We start from the raw sequence: 17772 nt of genomic DNA, 5'->3' as shown, positions 1-17772 counted from the left end.
AAAATGTTGCCTTGAAATGTGGTGTTTCAGTAAATACAATCAGTGATTGGATGAAACATAAAGATAAAATTCGAAGAAGTCATGCATATCATGGGGAAGGATCAAGCACAAAAAAATCAATGAAAACTACTCCATTTAATAAAACAAGTGAGGCATTATATGTATGGTTTTGTGTTAAACGTAATGCTGGCATACCACTTTCTGGGCCAATTTTGAAAGAAAAAGCGATGATTTTGTCACAACAATTCCCAGAAGAGAAAGATTTTAAGGCATCTGAAGGTTGGTTAAGTAGGTGGAAAAAAACATATGGTGTACGTAACATTCGTATTTGCGGCGAAAAATTGAAGATGCAGTGGATCCTTACTGTGATGAGCTGCAAAGCATAATTTTAAAGAAAGGATATTCGTTAGACCAGGTATTCAATGCTGAAGAAACTGGTTTAAATTATAAAATGTTGCCAGAAACCACATTAGCAATGAAAAGTGATGTGTCAGCTCCAGGTGCAAAAAAGAGGAAAGAAAGAGTAACAATCATGACTTGTGCAAATGCATCTGGCACGTTTAGATTACCTTTGCTCATGATTGGAAAAAGTGCAAGACCTCGTGTTTTAAAAAATATTAACATGAATTCATTACCAGTTGTTTATCGTAACCAAAAAAGTGCTTGGATGGATATTCAAATTTTTAAAACTTGGTTTTTTGAAGAGTTTGTGCCAAAAGTAACATCCTTCTTAATTGAAAATGGTCTGCCTCCAAAAGCCCTTTTATTAATTGATAATGCTGCTTCTCATCCATCCATCAAAATGCTCAAATCCAAAGGGATTTTAGTAAAATTTTTACCAGCTAATACAACAAGCTTAATCCAGCCAATGGATCAAGGCATAATTTCAACATTCAAACGTCTCTATAGGAAAAATCTCCTTCAGGACATTTTATTAAATTGTAATGACGATGACAATACCCTATCCTGCCTAAAAAAAATAACCATGAAAGATGTCGTATATTGGTCTGCAGAAGCTTGGGAAGCAGTTTTGTCATCTACACTACGAAAAGGATGGTCCAAAATTCTGAGAGCTGAATTTTTGGAGAATGATCAGATTCAAAAAGATGTGAACTTGAACCAATATTTTCGTAGAATTCCAGGATGCCAACAAGTGTCTGAAAAAGACATTGAAAATTGGAATGATGATGCTAAATGAAACAAGAAGTGATCCCAAGATATCTTTTGATGATGCTTTTATGGCTTTAGAAACATCACTTCGTTTTATTGAAACACAAGCAGAAGTTACATCAAATGAGTTGATAACTTTTAGAAAGTGGCGAAATTATGCAGCTGAAAAAAGAATACAGGGTAAAAAAAAACAAGCTTTGGTTACAGATTATTTCATATAATTTACCACTGAATTTGTTTTGTTTGTCACTTTGTTTACTCTTTTAATATTTTTTTTTAAAGAAATAAACACATTTTTAAAAATTGCATTCACATAGTTACGTAATTACTGCAATTAGGGATTCATTTCGGATTATCCGACATTTTCGTTATCCGACATCCCTTCAGCCCCGATTAAGTCGGATAATTGGGAGTCTACTGTAATAGATTCAAAAAATACATTAACATTGTAAAGCTACAAAAAGGAAGAAATCATACTTACATCTACATTGATGTTGGTACAATCATCATTTATCAATGGTGTAATAATCTTGTAATTATAAACACCCCAAAAAAAAAAAAAAAAAAAAAAAAAAAAATCATTTATCAATGATACGATACGCTTGAAATTTTCAAACTGTCAAATTATGTCCAAGTGACCAAAAATCAGCGAATAGGTAGAGTTTATATCGACACGCGACACCCCAAACATCCACAATGCATTTAATGACGGAGTGTATTGATCACTCATCTATCTCAATCTGTTCATGACAAATCAGTTCAGTAAGTTTAATTAGGTATAGAAATTCCATTTTTTTAAAATCTTGGAAAAAAGACCCTTGGTATTTTTTATAAGTGTACCGCGATTCGACTCCATGAAATAGGCATCACTGCTGACATTGAAAAGGCATTTTTACAAATGGTCTACAGGGATTCAGTACGATTTTTGTGGGTCAGGGATATTAATTTACCCCCTAGGATAGATAATTTAATTTTTCTTCGATTTGCTAGGGTTCCATTTGGTGTTATTTCGTCTCCTACGTTGCTTAATTTAGTCATAAAGCTCTTACTTTCGGCTACCAACGATCCCGCGAATGCTGATTGGCTTTCTAGGGTACGAGACAATTTTATGTCGATAATTTTGTCACGTCGATAGAAGATATGAAAAACAGCTTCGGATATTTTTTATAAATTACAGGCAAAATTTCTTTCAATATCAATGAATCTTCGAGAGTGGACGTCAAACTCGTTACCATTCTTGAAGAGACACAATTTGAACTATTTTCTTCAAATTCTCCTCCGGTCAGTGTCTTGGGCATAGACTGGAATAGAGAATAAGATTCGTTGATTATTAAAAAACCAATTCTTGATTCGCCAATAGCAGGTGTAACTAAACGTAGTGCATTAAGTTACGACCCTCTTGAGTTTCAGTAGTTTCCGTTGTTTCCGGTTAAAACATTATTTGTGTGCGCATATCATTGCTTCCTGTGTGATCTTCAAATTTTAAAGCAAAGGTAAAATAGATACAATTCGTTAATCGAGTAGTAAAATGAATTAGATTATTCTCATGGTGTTATGTTGTATAGTATTGCTTTTCATTTTTACAGAACAGAAAATTATAAGGATAATTTTCATTTCTGTACTAAATTAGAATTTTCCTGTTACAGTGTTGGTTCTGTAGTTATGGCATTCTACGACAATTACGATGAGGAAGAAATAAGAATGTTGCTAATGTCCGAGGAAAGTATAAACGTACTTTCTGCTAGCCCAAATTTGGAACAAGCCCAAATTGAATACTTCGAAAAAAAGAATGAAATTGAAAATCTGGAGAAACTTCCTTGCGTGGTATGTTCCATATGTCTAGAAAACTTAGCAGTTCCTCCAGACGAAGTATGCAGTGGTAAGCAGACTGATAACACCATGTAAAACTAAGTGGGGGCACGTAGGACACGGAGTATGCTTTCTACGAGCATACACATTACAAGTAAACAACCAAGAGGCACCATGTCCGGTATGCAGAACAATGTACACACTTAACACATTACAGGTAAAACATCTGAGATATACTTGAGGTTGAAAACCAAATCAGAATTCAGGGGACACAGTCTGTTCAAAAAGCATTCACGAAAACATATAGTAATTCGGATATCCTTCTTCGGTTTCGAGAGATGCAGAGGCTCTAAGCACTGCTACGAGCAACTTGTGGACACAGCAGAACACAGCTTACCAGATCACGCAGAGTATTCGGGAGGAATTAAATGTATTCGAAACAAACTAACTAAAATTAGTCAAAAGCAGTTGTATCGTGTTATAGTTTTAGTGGATTCCGTTGCAACTCGCACGAGCTGAGCATTGGACAGAAATTTCGCTTCAGAACGCGCATTTACACTCGTTTAAAAATGCATTTTGCTTAAGTGAAGAGACGATTATGAATGCACTACATAAGCATAACTTGAATATTCAGCTGAACGATTTCACTGAACACCGAACTTGAAAATACGACACGTTCCTGGCGCTCAAAATCCAGCTGATAATAGATGATTAAAATCACACAGATCGAGTGGTATAAAGAGATTAAAGTCTCATTTGCGCATCTATTGGAATCTCCAACTGAAACAACGCAAGAAAAGCTTCACTAATGGAAACACTCGACGAACTTACATTCGAAAGCCATCTTGAACAGAACGATTTGTTTAAGAATGGAAGCATTTGTGGGCCACCCTGTATGTCGTCGCCAGATGCGCACCTATTGTCGATACCTACATCTGTAAACTGATCACAATTAAGTAAAATAAAATATGCTTATAAATGAGTCGTCAGGAATTATTGGCGATTGACCTTTTGTCAAAAAAATTCTAACTTTGATTCGATTCAACGAGCTACTTTCACAATTCAATGCAATCAACGCATAAATGTAGTAGAACATTTCCAGGAGTACAAATACCACACAAATGAATAATAAGGGACTAGAAGGTTTTCTCTGAAAGCAAATTATTTCTCGACACGTAGATTTTCATCCACGTTGAATTTTTTCTCCACTGAATGAATTGAATGCGCGTTGCGAAATAATAAATTTGTCATTTGAAACATCATTCATTTTAATTTTATTTAGGTAATTTGGTTATTTTAATGAAAAAAGCTAAATTTAATATTTTTAAATGAATTGAATATAATTAGTATAATATATTTTTTTTTAGATTCAACGAAATTCTCAATTTTCCCATTTCGATTAATATATCATTTCCTCCGGTGCCAAAAACTTTGTGGAGGGGAGAAATTCCAGGAAAAATTCAAAAACGTCAAGAAACGTGCATTCAATTACAGAGTCACTGAAAAAACACTAAATTATTGACAATTGATACCAGGTTGGTTTCAGAATCGTTTTTGCTTGTATCAACTCATCTTCCATACCGAACGTTTAATTAAGCATTCAATTTCTCGAAAGGTATGTAATGTAATGTGATCTTCAGCTCAGCTTATTCGGCCGAACTCATGTCCGCCTGGTGGAAAACGTAAATAACACCATAAACACATTTTGCTGGATGAACTTTACCTTCACATTGGTGGAACTAGTTCAGGTGGTATTTGTTCTGCGGGAGGTAGTTTGAAGAAAATGTTCGGGAATATGTGCGTAACATTGGTATGTGGATTTTGAGAAGTGAAAAAAATACAGGTTAATCCATCATCCAACCACAATGATGCAAGGAAGAAACATATCGAAATGTGTCCGGTGCCATGCGATCCTATACCACGACAGATACGTGAATACCTTTGCAAAGACGTTCATGCTTATAATAAACACCGTACGTCTCATGACTGTTCGCGATCGATAAACCCAAATAATATTCCAAAATGCCGAAGGTAATCATACAACATATTTTTAAATATTAATAATTAATACTTTTATACTAGTCATAAATTGTGGTTCAATTGTTATAATTTTGCAGACCAAATCAATGCAGAATATGCGAAAGATGGTACATCAGCGCTACTGGGAAGCTGGCCCATGTAAAAAGAATTCACAGAAGGAGGTGCTACAGATGTGGTGTATGCGATTTTGTCGTGGATACCAGCAATACTGTTATCCAGCATCAAAAAAGTAAATTTATAAACACATTATATAAGATTTATTAAAAATAATCCGATATTGACTTTCAAGCGATGAAAATCTTGCACTATGAAAGAAGAAAGCAATTAAATCTGAACCTAGGACCACTCCTTTGTGGTCCCAAGCCCAACAAAGAAAATCGTAAACAAGTGTTATAGAGGCTCTCAGCTCTCACCTCTTTCAATCGAGAAAGAATCATGGCATTCCTGAGATACTTCAAACCCGTGTAAAATTTACATTAATTTTTTTGTTAATTATTTGAGTTGTATTTTTATTATTATAATTCAATTATTTATTCTAAAATTATTCAAGAAAAAACCCTTATTTACTACCTATTTATAAGACCACTCAGTGATTATTTCTATTTTTACTAGCAATTCATCGAAGGAGTTGATTGCTTATTGTTACGCGTTATACCAGTATTCTCATTATGTTGAAATTAAGGATTAAGAGCTGAAACTTCATTGGCTACTTCCTTTACCCATTATCCACGCAATGATGAAATTTTTTCATCAAAAAAATACATTTTTTGCGGGATGATAATTATGTATGTTTATCTAAAAAATAATTTTGGGGGTTCTGGGTGAACTTTCTTGATAAAACAGCCCGGAAAATCGAATTCAACGACCCCGAAATGTATATTTTTTTATGAAAAAAAAAAAAATTGATTTGATTTTTTAGTTTAAGTAAGGTAATTATTACATATAAATATGTGAATGAACACCTAATTACATAATCCAAAATCATATTTCTTCGAATAATGTGACATTTTCTTTTTCAAATGGATTTTGGGGTTGCCCCTCAAATTCTTCATTCTCTGTAAGTTCAAAGTTTAGCAAACAATTAATTTCATTTTTTTTTTTCAGATTTGACCCAGTCGGATGATGAAGACGATCTGTAATCCAATCTCGAATTCAAGACCTGCTACTAAATTTATAAGTATGTTTTAATGTTTTTTTATATTTTTTTTGCATAATTGTATAGGTTTTGTTTGTTTGTTTGTTTGTTGTTGTTGTTTCATGTTCTCATTCTAATTAAAGAAATTTTTTTTTGTATACTTGAGTCCTAATTATTTATTGATTATTTTATACAGGTGTTGTTGTTGTCGTCGTCATCTGTTCATTAACATGTTTACACTTTATTGGTAACTTTTCTATAGGTTGTAATGACGATGTTGATACTTATGTAGGTTTTACAGTGGTACAAGGGTCAACTTTCTGTATGATATACCAACATGAGTTTGTCTGTGTAGTTCAATTGCTCATAACAGGAATTCCAGGCACCCTTCTCCATTCGCGTCAGAGAGGTACAAATATGTATGTGATTTTTTTTGATTTTTTTGCTTTCTTATACCATAGATTTTCATAATTTGATGAGATCAGTTTTTCGATAAATTCATCAGTACATCTTTTTTTTGTGTCACGATATAATTCTTCAAATATTTTGTTTTGATAAATATTTATGTGATTTTTTTATTTTTTTGCTTTTTTATACGATAGATTTCACCAGTTTTTCGATAAATTCATCAGTACGTCTTTTTTTTCGTGTCACGATGTGATGAGCAGACATGCCGTGACTGCCTAGGGAGTTATTAATAGAATAACTGGTTTCAGGGTAGGGATGGAAGGTTATGTGCTAAAGTCTCAGATCCTAGGTCTGGACCAGGATCATGGAAACCCATCTCTTCACTACCTGTACAGGATCTCAAGCTCTCGGTACTGTGGTCACCTTGGCGGCGGCGGTGGCGGAACCTGCCTCTGAGGGAGATGTAACCCATGTCTCCGGTAGGATGTAGCTTCCAGAAGATGAACGTTGGGTCGGCCGTACGTTTTTTTTTCGTTGAAAATGGCAAACGCGATCGATCTTGCTGTCTCTTTGGATATCCTTCCAGATATTGCGGTGCATACTTCAGAATTCATCCGTAATACAAATTCTTGGATGCAGTTGGTGTTGAGCAAAATCAAAATACCAATGAAGAGTATTTCTATAATTCAAGCCATGTACACACTGGAGTCTGTGCATTTTTCAGACCACAAAGCAATACTCATTGATTTGAGAGTGTTAATAAGCTCTTGATTTTACGAAAACCCAAAAATATTTGAAATGGAAAACAGTTCATGGGACCCAAAATTCCACCACGAGGTGAAATTTTACCTATTCTACACAAATTCCATTTCATCACAATTCTGCGTCAATTTTTTTCTTTAATGGAATTTCGTGACATAAAAAACGTAATTGAAGCTGAGCTTATAAGATACGAAAAATTCATTTGCGATTTTCGCGATCTAGTCCATAATTTAAAAGAGTTTGAAATCTCTCATTTTCAGTACACCTTACCAGCTAGGAATGGTTGAAGATACATAGCATGCCTGCGCAACCTTAATTGTAAACCCTGCTTATCAAGTTAGTACAATGTAGTTGTGAAACATTCATCTTTCATGCCACCAGCGATCGAAGTCAAAGGAAGACGATTATCAGATTACCATGTGCGGAGGGAATGATGAAATATGCATACCTAAAGTACCACGCCACTTGGTAAAACCCACTTCTATGAAGCGAATTTGAATTGGCTCAAGAAATAGGTACCAATGATGAAAATTTCAACACGAGGTAAAATGAATATTTCATTCGATTTTTCAATATTGTCTTTTGTTTTCTAAGAATTCCAATTTATTTATAATGTTTATTAATTTAGGAAAAGACCTGACTAGTTTGTAGTATTTTTAGTTTTTTATCTGAAGTAATTGATAAGATTTGAAGATTTAAGAGGCAGATTCATAATTTTGGGAAATGCCGCCCTTAGATTTGCCGCCACCAAACCACATGCAGCAAGACGATATCCCGGCTTTGGAACACAACATGGACGCAGCAAACATGGTTCAAGACGAAATAGAGATGGATGTCCACCAGGCCGCCGATCTCCTTCTCAACTTGGCCAATAACAATGTGCGAATTATTCCCCATCAACAGCCACCCGTAGAAGATCCAGAAATGGTAGCTACCAAACAATAATACCCTACCGTTATTAAACTTCGCTGGGATAGCGATACAGCGTTTGGCCAGAGATGATCATGTCTTGAGAGTAAGATACTATAGAGTTCATTCGACCAATGATGGCATTTTGTACGCGACCTGGCAGGAACGCCATCACATCATTACCTTTTTAATATCCCTGGGGCTACCTCCTGCCGCAGCGGCTAACGTTCGCCCGTATGAACCGCCGCAAGGAAACAATGATGCTGTAGAGCTGCCCGCTAACTGAAACAAGATGAAAAATACGAAATCGAGTGTAAATAAACGGAAAACAACAGCAGACTTCGAACACCGAAAAATTACAGATTACTGAGTACCTATATTTTTGTTTTATATTGTCATTATTATGTCTTAAGAGTTGTGTCCAATAATGCTATAGAGCTACGGTTAAATCGAAAAAGACTAAAAACAAATGTGTCACACTTTACAAACGATTTTGAATTTTTTTTTGCAATCCCCTCGTTGTTTTGTATATTCCTTTCGTGTGTGTTTGCTAACTTAGCCATATCTTTTTACATTTGTACTAGCCCTAGAGCATAAAAATAAAAAGTAAGATGCAGAAATGACTGCCTGAAAAATTTTATTTTTTTGTAAACTGGTATTTGTCACCCGGAGACAGAATAGTATACACAAAAAAACTTTTAAAAAAATCGCAAAATTACGATTTACTTATAGGTAAGTAAACTACGTTGTTACCCGGAGGCAGAACTACGCCATTATATTTCATTTTTCATTCAATTCATGTAACTAAATTCAATTATGTTGTTACAGATCTGGATCAGCATCGTCATTTAAGGGTGTCCTAGTTTTACTTAACCTTGAACCTGCTCCTCCAAATAAAATCGAGGATTTCTGTATGGTATATGATCAAAGCGCCAAGAGGAGTATCTTGTCTGACCGTTTAGAATTTAAATCAATTTCATGATCAAAGAATACCAAGGATTTTATATGTATATCCTGAACATTACTTATTTGTTTCTTGAATAAATCAATTAACCTTCCTAATACATTAGGCATTGAATTGCTCTTATTATAATAACAGTACAAAAATCAACAACTGAAAAAGGAATAACATAAAGTAGTAGAAACATCAATTAAAAAATAATCATAATAAAATTGACAAATATATTAAAAACAAGTTAATTATTTTACGTGTATAATTATGATATGAGTGCAAAATTGAGATACTTATGATACCAAAATTGCAATTGCAATATTGTGACAATCGTTGATCAAATTTAATTCGAAATCTCACTTTTTTCTAATGATTCATAAATGGCAAGCAAAATTTCAATTATAATTTAAAAAATTACTTACTAAATAATTGTTATCAACAGTATATCTGGAATCATGGTACAAACAATTGAAAGGTTAATGTAAAATTACTAATTAACTGATTTTTAGTCAATGCTACAATAAAATTAATATCCTACAGAAATTACGTCACCTCCTTTTGATCGTCTCCAGCTGAACGGATACGATTCTAGGAAATTCGGGATAAGGACTTATCTTTTGATATATATTTTTTTTTTTATATTCTTTATGGAACGACTCCTTGTCTCGACTTTGTTGTGATTTTAGATTTTGTCTTCATATTCATTCAGTAGCACTAATAGCAAGTCTAGTTTAGCTATAGAGCAGTATTAACGTGTATTTCGTATGTAAAACCTACATTAACGTAAAGATTTTTCGTAACGATTTCCTATACTAAAATTAGAGATCGATATTTCAAACGCGAGTGACCATTTTTGAACTACAAAACCGTACAGTTTTGTAGCGTGTTTTTATATAACAACCCGCGAGTCTGTGTGATCGAAATTCGGTATACAACGCGACTTAGTTCGACCAGGTAAAACTGACAATTCAAGTAATTAAAAATGCCACCGCTCGATTTGCCGCCACCGAATTTGTGCAACAGAATGAAGCCCCTGCTCTAGAGCAGGAAATGAATGACGACAATATTATGGAAAACGCGATAGAAATGGACATCCATCAGGCGGCGGATTTATTATTAAACTTAGCCAACAATAATAACAACAACGCTCAGATCATACCTCATCACAATCCTCCATTGAATGATCCCGAACTGGTAAGAGCAGGAATGGAGAACCAGCCGCCAATACTCGAATTCGCCGGAATAGTGGTCCATAATCTGGCATATGACGACGAGATACTAAGAATGCGACACCACCGTGTGCATGCCATTAACGATGGAATCATCCATGCATCATGGCAGGAACATCATCGCTTATGGGACTTTTTGCTAGCATTGGGAATAATGGAGAGGTGAAAAGAAATTCTACAGAAATAGCAAGTTGAAAGACAGGGGTGAGCTTGTTATACCTCCTATTAGCTTGCTGTATTGTGCAGTTACTGATCAATTTTTTTGTACATTGGTAATGTACGGATGATTCTAAATTATTGTCTTCACAATCTGTGATGTTTTCACGAGTACTCCTGAGAAACATACACATACAACTGCAATGTAATAAAACAATATTAACATAATACAAATCATGAAGAGAGGGTGATGAAAAATAAAAAAACTTACTTACTAAATAATACATTTTATTCAATGCCGCATACGGCAGAATTTAAATCAATTTCATGATCAAAGAATACCAAGGATTACAGTATTTCATTCATTTCATGAAATATGTTTGTAAAAGATATAGTAATATTAAGTAACGAAAATTAAAATCTCAATTAAAAAACATTACAAGTTTGTTGATAGATAAGAATAATCTGAAGAGTAAACAATTAAATACATATACATGGTTGAGAGCTACATATTTGGATTCAAGTAGCCATGATAGCTATGTTTCAAAATGTTTTTTCGCCTATTTTTGGGCCCTAAATGGTATGGGGAACAAACATTCGCGAAAAAAAAATTTTCGATTTTTTGCGACTGATGGTCGGTTTTATTGCGGACGGTCACATAAGATGTAAAACTTACCACAAATATTCATCTAAATCAACATGATAAACAAATTATTGTTCATTAAAGTCGCAGCTACCTTCAAGTGCGGGTTGCTTTATGTAAGTGATTCATCCTGCCTTTCTTTGGTAGATCATGTTCTGAGCGATATTCATAAGAAGCGCGTGAACCGTCAGTTACTGACTCTGACTCCAATTCGTAATCATCATCCATGTGAAGTAGAATCACCGTCACCTGCCAGGTTACCAGTTACCCCTTCACAATGTTAATTCAGCTAACGTATTCTACCTGAATATCCAACTCTCTTAATTAATGATACTTAATTAGTAATTACAATGTTTTTAAATTTAATTATTGCAGTAATTTTCATGGTAAGTTTTTACTGAACGACTCAAGACTCTTCAAGGTTACAACGAATTGTTTTTGATTTTCAAAAAAATAATTCAAAAATGTTACAGATACGACCGCCTCACGTGAGGAACGAGGAGCCGGTTACCAGTATTATCAATTTTATAGCATAATACCCCCTTTATAGGTACATTTTTATCAAGGAAACTGAGAAGTATGTCGATGAAGTCATTTATCAGATACCTAGGGCCCTTTGTAGATGGAACGTTGGTTGATCTCCTCTGAGGCTCTTCAGAAGACCCAGCACGCTGAAATATCAAAAAATGCAGGTCTAGGGATACATTTTAGCAGTATTATATCACTGTGCAATTGTGCATGTTCATTAAGAGTTGTTGACTAATGTTTTTAATTTTAATTGGGTAGCAGGATTTCTTCAAGGCTACAATTTTAGGCATGATGGATTGGTTTTTAAATTTAAAAAAGAAAAATGTTGCGTTTTAGCAGTATTATATCATCGTGCATATCTATTTATTGAGACCTTTTTTAATAAAGGTTTTTAATTGTTGTAGTTTGGTATGTATTTGTGTTTTCCCGTTTTCCTTTGATAAAATAAAAGTAGAGCAGCTAAATAAAAAGCATTGGTAATTCTGGCCAAATTGTGTAGATCATTTTATGCAGATATCTTGACCAGAATTTTACCGAAGTAGCAGCTCCATCCCCGAGAACAAGTGATCAAAAATTGATAGTAGCATAAGTTTTGAATAAAACGCAACAGTGATTACGATTTGGTAAGTGTTTAATTATAGTGTTTCTTTCAATTTTTAAAAAATCATATAGGTATATCAAAATTTTTAAATTTCATAATTACGTTGCATGATATTGACTACTATCTACTGATGATCATGAGACATGCTCAAGATTTCAAAGACAGATGCAAAAAAGTATATGCTTTTTCAGTACATGCTGAATATTGTAACAATACGAAGCACTCCTTTACTCGAACAAAACAACGTAAGATCATAGATCTACGCAATTACATCTTCGGATGACAATTTCACCTAATTATCCTTTGTGTTCGCATAAATATGTACATGCACATAGCTTCTGACCCGCGCATAATATTTTGGAGGTCCCCAGCAATGAGATTCCTGGAAGTCGGAATATGTTGAAAAGACAGGAAAACCTTATGTTTGTCCAAAATTAGGTCCAAATAATGAACTCCTTCCTATTCGCCACAAGTTTCACTACACACTGATGATGAAACGATTTTTTCCAAATTTAATGGAATATCGTGACATTAAAAATGCAATGACAATTGAACTCGAAAATGTGGAAAAAATTCAGGAAGGTCTCTGGAGGTCTAAAGAGGGTGTTTGATCATAAAAACGCACCCTATATAGATCCAGGGTACCCAGAGCCGGAGCTAGACCCTTTTGATTTGACAAATTTGAGAATTGATAGTCCGCCAGAAGTTCGCGTTCAAGAATGCTTAATTACTGTTTCGGTTACACATTGTAATTTCATGCCAGATTGATCGATAATTCATCGCGATTGTTTATTAGTTCAAATTGATTATTAAACCATCATTACGTTATTCATTTTGTTGTCTCCATCAAACAGTTTAATGAATTTTATAGAGAAAGAATGAAACAAAACAAGATTACATTAACTGGATTATAAGGTATGGCTATTTATTAAGTATATGCTAATTCTCAATTATTCGTTATTGTTGCAGTGTTAACAATAAGGTGACATTAAAATGTGATTTCGTAATAACGTATACCTACATAAACCGGTTGAAATATTCCAACGAATCTACGATGACTGAAGAAGATCCAGTTATTTCAATCTCTGAACAAGAGAACCTAAGTTTTGAAATTATTATTTGCGATGAGTGCAGCATAAATTTGACGAAAAGAAACCAACACATGGAATTGTGGCGAGTAATGAATGCGGCCATCTCTTCCATTCGCAATGTTTTGAAAAAGCCACTGTTATGACGACCCTGAGGTAAAATGAATATTTCATTCAATTTTTTAATATTGTCTTTTGTTTTCTAGTATTTTGAGTTTTTTACCTACATAAGGTAATTGATTAGAATTGAAGATTCAAGAGGCAGATTCATAATTTTGGTAATGTAATAATATTGTATACATTGTGTACGTTGATGTTGCAAAAAACTCGTTATTTTTACCTAAAATTAGACTAATTCACAAATTAATCTGTAATTTTACAGACAGAAAAAAATGTAACTGAAGACAACACGACGACACAACGCCGGAGCAGAATGAGAAGATTGAGAAAGAAATGCAGGACCGTTCCATTGGGGTGTACGTGGATCTCACGGAGTTTGAAACCCTGCACTCAGACAAGCTTAGCCAGAAGAGGTAAATGCACGATTTTTGTAATTTCTCATTGTTTAATTAATTAACCATTTCGCGTAACATGTTTTTTTGCAGGTTGACGATACTCGATTAGGACTGCTAGGTTCGTTAATAGGAACGGAAATCATTTCTTCTGTTGTAGGGGAAGATTACAAGGCCTGGCTGTCGGATAATGTAAGTATGATCATACAACCGTCGAATTTTCTCTGTACGGTACTCTAAATTTTCAAATTTTTCAGCCTATCGAGCGATACCTGCGGTTGATAGAAAAACGAAGCAATGAGAACCCCGAACTCCCGAGCGTCTGTTCACTATTCAGTTCCATTATTCATTTTGTTTTTATTTGAAAACTGTTATAACAAGACAAAAACTAAACGACGGTTTATTTTTGTTGGAACCTGTGAACATAATTATTGAATATTTGCACCAAGCAATATTCGAACAAGTTAGAAGAATGAATCCCAACAACGATCTACGATGTAATCAATCAGGCTAATCAGTTACGCCTCCCCCTCAAAACCATCAGTAATGAGTAATAAAAAATAAACTGTTTTGTTCCGTCTCAGCAGTACTCGACGCAGCCCTTCTTGACACAGCCGGAGATGGATGAGGGCAGATATTGTATGTACATCTGCCTCAAACCCATACTAAGATCAAGAGTTGCAGTACATCGGTACGTTTTTTCAAGACTTAAAAATAAATCTTCTCGATATGCCGAGATATGGCTTGTGTCACACAAATATCGGCCAGATATGCTCATGACGAGACTCTGTCACGGTGATGTCAGCGCGATGGCTGTTTGATGCGGTTGCTTCAAAGCAGTTTCGCCATGATATCTGCCTGGAACTTAACTGCACGCGTAACAAAGTGCAAACTATCGTATATTCGCGATCATGAGTACTATGATCAAGTACAAGGAGAAATTTATATTTGTAAAAACAATTATTGTATTTTGTGTATATGGACAAATGTAGACCATCTACTCATAAGAATTGATAAAGACCCACTTTGGAGAGAAAATTTAAGCGAAGTTGGAACGTTATACATATGCCGATATTCATAAATCAGTTTGAAGAGCTCACAGCACACCCTGAGGGGGCCAAAGGGGGGGCTGAACCCTCAAAGGGAGTCCAAAATTTAAAAAATATCGGTGATTTACATTACATCAACGTTTAGTAATATTCTCTAATTATCTTTTTTCAACATGTGATTTTTGTAACAAGTTCGTTTTATGTTCAAGTGATATATTTTTGCCAAGTAAGAACGATAAGTAAGTACATATTTTTAATTTCATATTCATTAAAACTTGAAACTTTTAAAAATGTGGTGCAATTTTTTGCACCTTTCCACGTGTTTTGTTCAATTTTATATCAGACCCATATTTGTTTAACTGCATTACATTTATTGTTTGATGAGTAACTTGTTATATTTTGTTGTTATGTTTTATTCTTCTCAAATATTTTCATTAAATTTAATTTATTTTTCGATTTCTGCGACGCGATTTTAACCATTTTAATTATTAATTTATTACGCGAATTAATGAAATTACTCGCGATTATATTCGAATTAATTAACACGAATCGCGATTAATTAATTTCGAAATAATTTCAAATTTCTAGTAGTGAATATGTCCGTCGGCTTCGCGAAGATAGTTTTGATGGTGATCAAATTTAATCATGTAAGTCTTCAAATATTTTCAACTTTCATACTCTATTTGATTATTTTTTTTTTATATGCATCGCTTTTGCTTTTGATATTGATATGTGTACTCAGATTTACAGTGGCATTTTAAAGCTTATTTTATTCAATATAGCTAAGTAGGTAGGTGTCTCGTCTGTAATATTATATTTCGTCATGTTTCACAACTTGAATTATATTTCGTCATGTTTCACAACTTGAAGTGAATTTGGCAGGCTAGTGCCTACCTCGTTATCCTCCAAGTACCTAGCTAGGTCTTGGAATGAACTTGGTATTGCAAATTGTTTTTTTTTTTTTTTGAAACAACTCTTTTTTATTTCAATTTCAAATGGGCTGGGTATTTTCTTTGATCAATTATTCTATTAAAAAAATTTGGGCTTGGACTTTTGCCGTCTTTTTTCATTTCTAGTTTCTAATGTGCTTTCTCTTTGGATTGGACCATGGAATTCAAAACAGTGGGCTTTTGCCATCTTTATTTTTTTTGCTTCTGTTTTCTTTGTCCTTCAATTTTTTCAAGGAGACTGCAGTTAGCAGAAAATGTTCAAGCATTTAAGCTTTGAAAAAACTCTCTTGCAATCAGTGAATAAGACTTATTGGCGTGATTGAAATTTCATTGTCCGTAAGGACAACGACTATGAATTTATGTGTCCACTGAGTTTAAATTGATGAATGCAACACCGGAGATGCAGTTTATGTGAGTATTTTGTAATTCCAGCTGCGACGAAACGCCGACAAAGGTCAACGTGACGTCAACATCTGGTTGAGGAGTAGGATAAGTATTTAAAATTTCATGTTGATTAAAAATTTAATAAATGTCGTGCGATTTTTTGCATCTTTCCACGTGTTTTGTTTAATTTTATATCAGATCCATATTTTTTGTTCAACTGTATTACATTTATTGTCTAATGAGTAGGTAACTTGTTATACATATTTTATTGTTATGCTTAGATTCGTCAATTGGAGCAGTCTAAAAGGGACCACAAAGATGACGAAATTTCTTAGAAGAATCAGCGCATTCTGAAGAGCAAGATAAAAGTGATAGTGATCATAATTTAAAAACCTTTTTCATGTTTTTCTTTTCATTTTTCTCTGCAAATCAATTGCAGGTTTTTTTTTTGAAACAACTCTTTTGACCTTTCACTTTTTATTCTTCGAGCAATTTTTTTCACAGATATAAATTTTTGAAAAATTGGTCTTATGCCGTCTTTTTTCATTTCAATTTCAAATGGGCTGGTATTTTTCTCGGATCAAATATTTCGAGAAAAAAATTCTCTTTGGACCATACAATTTGAAATTGTGGGCTTTTGCCATCTTTCTTTTTTTTTTTGCTTCTGTTTTCTTTATTCTTTTTTTTTCTTTCTTCGTAAAAGAGTCAACTTCTCAGATGAAAATTTGAAGAAAAAATGGGCTTTTGCCGTCTTTTTTCATTTTTAGTTTCTTATGTGCTTAGTGGGCTTTTGCCATCTTTCTTTTTTTGGTTTCTGTTTTCTTTGCTCTTTTTTTTTCTTTTTTTTGTAAAAAAGTCAACTTTTCAGATGCAAATTAATAAAAATTGGGCTTTTGCCATCTTTTTTCCATGTTAATTTCAAATGGACTGGTTTTTAAAAAATTATCGGTCTTTTTTCATTTTCAGTTTTTAATGTGTTTTCTCATTATTGGACACGTTCATATCAATAGCCTATTAACGTAAACTTCGAAATAGATTAATCTCACCCAGTAATGAAGACAATCTCTAATTCAAATTCACGGCGAAGTATATTTTTAATTTTTTTTTGCATAACTGTACAGGTTTTGTTTGTTTGTATTTAGTGTTCACAGAGAAGTTATTTTTTTCATTTTGATTGAATTGTTTTATTTTAAAATGTATCACTTAAACTTTAATTAAAAAAGTAATTTAAGAAAAATAAGTCACGAGCAACAGCAACGCGCAGCTTACAATCGTACACGGAAGTACTCTGACAGGTCGAGCAACGCGTCACAGGAGCGCAGCCCAGATCAGGCCGCGAAAAAGCAATGCCTACCGCAAGGAAACGTATCAGATTTGTATACGGATATCTTCGGCCAGAGAAGATACCTGTGTGGAGTAGAAGCCGACATGAATGTGATTACGCTAT

The 17772-nt window shown here is 34.0% G+C and overlaps 2 protein-coding genes across 2 annotated transcripts in view; one reads left to right on the top strand and one right to left on the bottom strand.

Moving 5' to 3' along the window:
- Nucleotides 1–396: 396 nt before the first annotated feature.
- LOC135848812 (uncharacterized) lies at nt 397–6312 on the top strand. The gene is made up of 4 exons (XM_065368840.1): nt 397–4514; nt 4620–5010; nt 5097–5248; nt 6124–6312. The coding sequence occupies exons 2-4, from the start codon at nt 4871–4873 to the stop codon at nt 6156–6158; spliced, it is 327 nt and encodes a 108-aa protein (XP_065224912.1). The 5' UTR covers nt 397–4514; nt 4620–4870; the 3' UTR covers nt 6159–6312.
- Nucleotides 6172–17772, bottom strand: part of LOC135848813 (uncharacterized) — a 183522-nt gene continuing 171921 nt past the window's right edge. The window contains exon 4 of the mRNA XM_065368842.1: nt 6172–8515. The gene's annotated coding sequence lies outside the window, so the exon portion shown is untranslated. The remainder of the gene's footprint in view (nt 8516–17772) is intronic.

This window comes from Planococcus citri, chromosome 5 (assembly GCF_950023065.1).
Source record: "Planococcus citri chromosome 5, ihPlaCitr1.1, whole genome shotgun sequence".
NCBI classification, from domain to species: Eukaryota; Metazoa; Arthropoda; class Insecta; order Hemiptera; family Pseudococcidae; genus Planococcus; species Planococcus citri.
The sequence above is the reverse complement of the archived record's forward strand: the minus strand, read 5'-3'. Positions and strand labels throughout refer to the sequence as shown.

Coding starts and splice junctions, on each gene's coding strand:
- LOC135848812 (XM_065368840.1), top strand. CDS start 4,871: ATGTGTCCGGTGCCATGCGATCCTATACCACGACAGATACGTGAATAC. Junction 5,011..5,096: donor AATATTCCAAAATGCCGAAG/GTAATCATACAA, acceptor ATAATTTTGCAG/ACCAAATCAATGCAGAATAT. Junction 5,249..6,123: donor TGTTATCCAGCATCAAAAAA/GTAAATTTATAA, acceptor TTTTTTTTTCAG/ATTTGACCCAGTCGGATGAT.